This window comes from Trifolium pratense, linkage group LG2 (assembly GCF_020283565.1).
Source record: "Trifolium pratense cultivar HEN17-A07 linkage group LG2, ARS_RC_1.1, whole genome shotgun sequence".
Classification (NCBI taxonomy): domain Eukaryota; kingdom Viridiplantae; phylum Streptophyta; class Magnoliopsida; order Fabales; family Fabaceae; genus Trifolium; species Trifolium pratense.
Window position 1 is genome coordinate 38,082,679 of NC_060060.1, and position 6,000 is coordinate 38,088,678.

Here is a 6,000-nt window from a genome sequence, read left to right on the forward strand (position 1 = left end):
TGCGCAACTATAGAGACTAATCATTTGAATCTTGTAAGACTCAAATGAGCAGCAAACTCTCCCTAAAAATTTTAACACTGATACATATATAAGTCATGGATCAAACACATAACCTTTGTTAAGTTAAAAAATACTGTGTCATCTCATCTAAGAACTCTTACGTTGATAACTCATATCATATATTTACAAAAAACAAAATTTACTATACTAAAAATTGAAAAATGAAAAAAAAAAATAAAAATAGTGAAATTCCATACCCATTGAAAAAGAAGTAGGATCCATGAATTTATAATTGGACCCACGGTTGCTCCATCATTGTCACAGCAACCAACTTCTTCCAGTTCTCATCTCTCAAACCTTCTCTTTCAATTCACTCTTTCAAAACAACACAACACAACACAGATCCTTCATTCTCACACTAACTCTCTCTCTCACTCACCCACACCTTTCTCACCAACTCACAATTTCACACCAAACCAATCCAATTCAATCCAATCCATGTTTTCCAAATTTGTAACCTGCTAAATCCAACTCCATTTCACAACTACTTCACCGAATGATGGTGGAAACCTCAACATTAGGTCGGTTCCACCACCAAAGACTCGACTTTAAACGCTGCGTTCCGGCATTCATAACCTCACACAAGACCCTCTTTTTGGTTCTATGGATCGCAGCTTTTTCGTCGGTTTTTATTTGGCAAAGAAACATGGTGGTTGGTGGGTTTTTGTTTTTCGGACGAGTTTCGGTTAGACCGATTCCCAAGATGAGACCCGTGGTTTTCAATTTGACGGATTTTGGTGGTGTGGGTGATGGGGTTACTCTCAATACTGAAGCTTTTGAAAGAGCTGTTTCTGCTATATCTAAATTGGGGAAGAAAGGTGGGGCCCAGCTCAATGTTCCTCCTGGTCGTTGGCTCACTGCACCGTTCAATCTTACCAGCCATATCACTCTTTTTCTAGCTCAAGATTCTGTTATTCTTGGCATTGATGTTAGTTTTTTTTTTCTCATTTCCTCTTCACTCTTTAGTTTTTGTTGTTTGTTACTATATGTTTTTTATTTTGAAAATGGAAATTAATAATTACTTGTGTTGTTCTTGGTTATGATAAATTGCTTGTTTTTATGATTAAAAGGTTTGAGTGTTATTATGGTAATGGTGGTGTATTTTGCTTTTCTAATTTATGATACTGAATAATTTTGTCTTGATTGAAGACGACGGCAACATATCCTGGATTTTGTCTTTGTTATATGGTGATTAAATTTCTGAAGGGTACATGGGATTATGAAGTTACATGATAGATTGATAGCCATAATGATCAGGAATATGTATTATTTGTTAATGCTGATTAGTTGCATTATGATAAACTGTCTGATATAGGCTAATACATGACTAATAGTTTATTATCCATTATAAAACACACTGACAAAAGCTTGTGTTTTGTATGTAATATCACTCTATTACCATAATAATGCTCAAACCTTTTTATCATAAAGAAAGTAAGACAGGGCAAACCGACTGACTGTAGCCACTAGGAACTAGTTATAAATTGTCTTTGGATTATTTGTGTTATGATGCATTGAAATGTGCATCTAGTTGTTGGTTTGGAGGTGTTTAATTTGCAAATTGCCTTGATTGTACCGCATATAACTTTTTGATTTCATATATGTTAAAAATTGAATACCTGGTGTACAAACCTATAACAAAGAGCATTAAGGACTGTGTTCTAGGCCATCAAAATGATTTTATGAAAACCACTATATTTTCTGTCTAGGGCTTCTGTTTGGACCTTATCTTCTACAATATCATGTTTAATTAAGAGCCTGATTTCTCTTTTGGAGTAAATTTATTTTACCTAGATCATATTAAATTTTGACTTGGTCCGAAATCAATTTTCCGGCTCGCAATCTTCTTGATACCAGCCAGTCTGTTGTCATATCAACAGTTAATACTCACCATATAATATGCCAAAGTCATAAGTATATGTTTATATGTTTATCTATGTTGTGCATTTGGTAATGAGTGGGAAAATTTGGGTTTAATATCTATGACTCAAGTTAGTTACCACTAGATCATGTATTCTATGTTTCTCTCAGGTATATCTATTTCTTATACTGCATATCTGTCCCACTCTCGTGTAATTGATCATTCTATTTACGTTGTATCTGTTATCTTTTGTGGCGGCTAACAGGATGAGAAGTATTGGCCACTCATGCCTCCGTTGCCTTCATATGGGTATGGAAGGGAGCGTCCTGGGCCTCGATATGGAAGTTTGATTCATGGTCAGAATCTTAAAGATGTTGTGATAACAGGTAAGGACATTTCATTTTGCTTCCAATAGTTAAAGGGTTCAAAAGGTTTTATCCTTTGTGAAAAAGTTCTTTAGTTAGTGTTGAATGTCGTTGTTATTGTTATCACCAGTCACATTCAGGTATTTATCTTGCAATACAATCTAAATGGTGTATTTTGAGGATAAAGAAGGAATGTCAACACATTAATTCGTGATCCCTTCGTTGTAGTATCAAGATGAAAATAATATTGCCATCTTATCTGTATAGTTGATATGCCAATATTTCAAAGGCTTAAGCTAGTGGTGAACAAAAATCTGCACATTTCCTGGTCTGGTAATATTTTGTTAAATTTTGGAAGTCTTGTATTGGTCTGAATCAACGGTGTTTATTAATACTTCCTTGATGTATCTTAGTTTTGTGAATTGCCTCATATGCTACCCCTATAAACCTTATTAAAGGATTAGGATAACTGAAGTTTTTCATTATTCACATGAATCCTCAGTAATCTTATGTTGATTGGTTAAGAAGTCACCCTCAAGGGTGGCTTAATGCACTATTAAGTAGAAATCCAAGATAAAAGCAATGCACTTACTAGAATACGATCCTAATCAGGATACCTAGAAGCAGTGCGCTAGTTAGAAGGAAGTCATAATTAGGGTAACCAAGATAGACTAACATGACAGCTCTTTCTCTTAAAATTTGCTTTCCACTCGTGTTTATGTGATGCTTCGGCTTAATTTCAAAGCTCTCTCTTATTTCATCTATTGTCATTACTGACAGGGCATAATGGCACCATAAATGGACAAGGACAAGCATGGTGGAAAAAATTTCGCCAGAAGCGTCTCAACTACACAAGGGGGCCACTTGTTCAGATCATGTGGTCTAGTGACATTGTAATCACTAATATTACTCTACGTGACTCTCCTTTTTGGACATTTCATCCATATGACTGCAAAAACATTACAGTAAAAGGTGTTACAATTTTGGCTCCTGTAATTGAAGCTCCAAACACTGACGGCATAGATCCTGGCAAGTATCTTCTACCGAGTACAATACTTAATATCATATCTTAATTATGATCTACTATTTGCTGATCAGTTCTTCGCCTCTCTTCAAGTAATTAGTTTTTAATAATATAAAGGCAGGAAATTATCAAGTGATCTTTTTTTTCTTCTTCCTTTTGTTTGGACGGATCAGGGTTGTTGAGGTGTCAATATTTTTCATGTGTGTCTTCAAGTCTGTGGATGATTAATTTTGGAATTTGAACAGTTGTTTTCCATGATATATATGTGAATGTGTCGGTCTGTTTGTATACAAACAAGATGTACTCTATTTAACCTGGAATCTGTTATTCTTTATCTGGGTTTTGTTTCAATCGACTACCATAGAGATAGGCAGAGAACTATTACTTGGAATCTTCATCTATATTAGTTTTAATGTTGTATGAAGAATTTTAATAATCCCAAATTTCTATGGCCTGCACAGACTCTTGCGAGGATATGTTGATAGAGGACTGTTACATAAGTGTGGGAGATGATGCAATTGCTATAAAGAGTGGTTGGGATCAATATGGAATTGCTTATGCAAGGCCTTCCATGAATATAATGATCCGAAACCTTGTTGTTCGCTCTATGGTCAGGTGAATCCCTAACTTAACCAACTCGTACCTTTCAGCATCTTATTATTAAAAGTGTTACTGCTTTTTAATACGTCTGCATGTAGTTAAGAGCCTAACTTAACCTTGATGTTATTGCTTTTAAATTAATAATTCTGAATGCCTCTGATCATGCCAAGCTATATAGCTTTTGGTCTTTATTCCTAATTAACTTTTCTACGTGTTAACTGTGCTGTTGCATCTTTGTTGGTTTTTACCTGATCATGTTACTAATGATTTTATGAAATGAAACAGTGCTGGTATCTCAATAGGCAGTGAGATGTCTGGTGGGGTATCCAACATCACAGTGGAGAATCTTCTTGTATGGGATTCTAGGCGTGGTGTGAGGATAAAGACTGCACCTGGGCGAGGGGGATATGTGCGACAAATAACTTATCGGAATATAACGTTTGAGAATGTCCGTGTTGGAATTGTGATGAAGACAGATTACAATGAACACCCTGATGACGGCTATGACCCTACAGCACTTCCAGATATAAGAGACATTAGCTTCACCAGTATCTATGGCCATGGAGTTCGTGTGCCGGTACGTATTCACGGTAGCGAAGAGATTCCTGTGAGAAATGTAACTTTTCGTGAAATGTCAGTTGGATTAACCTACAAGAAGAAACACATATTTCAATGTGCATTTGTACACGGCCGCGTAATAGGGACCATTTTCCCATCTCCATGCGAGAACCTTGATCGGTACAATGAGCAAGGACAGCTGGTTAAACATTCCATGTCCCAGAATGTAACAGATATAGATTATGATTTTTGAGGTGTCATGTTCAATTTACTCGTTCATGAATTTATGTCTGTATTAGATTCATTTTTTTCTCCTTTTGTAACTTCACTTCCCCTCTCCATTTTATAGCTTTCTGAAGTGGAGTTGTAAATACGAAAATTTTCAGATGCTTATAAAAATTTACTATGTTACACGAATGCATAGTCCTTGTGTTCTTATAGTATTTTTTTTTTTTTTTAATCCTCTAGTTTTTAGAAAAATGGGTCAGTAATTTAGAGTTCGGCTACGAGGTATCTTGATGGTTACAATTAGAAGAGTGATAAACATGAATATCACGTGGATGCGTACAAGAAAAGACAATTGGATGTAAATTAGAAATGTAGCAAACTTTCCCAACCAAATGAGTGAACCAACCACTCCTTACTGATGAACACTCAGTCTTTCCTCGTGACACGTATGACATGGCATGTCATATTCATGAAATTAATAATTGCATTAGGTTGTTTTGCTTAGACTACCCACAATGGTTTCAACACCAAAACATATTCAACACTCACTTTTTCACTCCACATCATTTTCTCTTTCTTCCACCTAATCATTCAACACACATTCAACTTTTAACCTCTCCAATGGTTTTTCTATTCAACACCATACCCCACCACTTTCTCTACCCCACCACTTTCTATTTCATATTCTTATTTAAATTTAAATTTTTGTTTTTATAATTACATAAAATTACAATTATCGATTAAAATTAAATTAAAATAATTAACACTTAACGATTGGTTGAAAAATTGATTTGGATTTTGAAAATTGTTGGTAATTGTTCGGATTTTGATAATTGTTGGGATAATTAGAAGAATTTTGGCTGTTTAAATTATTATTGGGATCTATTTCACAAAAAAAAAAACTAATACTTCAAGATTAACACTAATAGAAAGATAATAAAAGATTAATATAGTGAAAAAATCGATTTTTTTTCATGTGTCCAAATCAAATGAACCAAGTCTCTATTTATAGACAAAAAAAAATCATGAATTTTGGTGAAAAAATAAAAAAATAAAAAAATAATTTGCAACGAAATAATTGAGTTCAAAGTATTAAATAGATAAAAAATCCAACCAACCAATCACAGCCAGCCACGTGGCTGGATCTCATCACATTTCCTTCTCTCTCCGCGTGAACGAAACGCCCACTCTCACCCTATAGCGCGTGTTGCACACGCGCCTGCTTCAAAACCACAAGAACTTGCCACGTGTCCCCCCTTTGCAGATTCAACTGTGTTGAATTGTTTCAACCTCTCTCTCTTCCA

The 6,000-nt window shown here is 35.0% G+C and overlaps 1 protein-coding gene across 1 annotated transcript; it reads left to right on the plus strand.

Annotated features, from left to right (window-relative positions):
- The first annotated feature begins 267 nt into the window (after nucleotides 1–267).
- On the plus strand, nucleotides 268–4,891 carry LOC123907353 (probable polygalacturonase). The gene is made up of 5 exons (XM_045957571.1): nucleotides 268–988; nucleotides 2,187–2,307; nucleotides 3,067–3,315; nucleotides 3,772–3,925; nucleotides 4,196–4,891. The coding sequence occupies exons 1-5, from the start codon at nucleotides 557–559 to the stop codon at nucleotides 4,719–4,721; spliced, it is 1,482 nt and encodes a 493-aa protein (XP_045813527.1). The 5' UTR covers nucleotides 268–556; the 3' UTR covers nucleotides 4,722–4,891.
- Nucleotides 4,892–6,000: the final 1,109 nt, after the last annotated feature.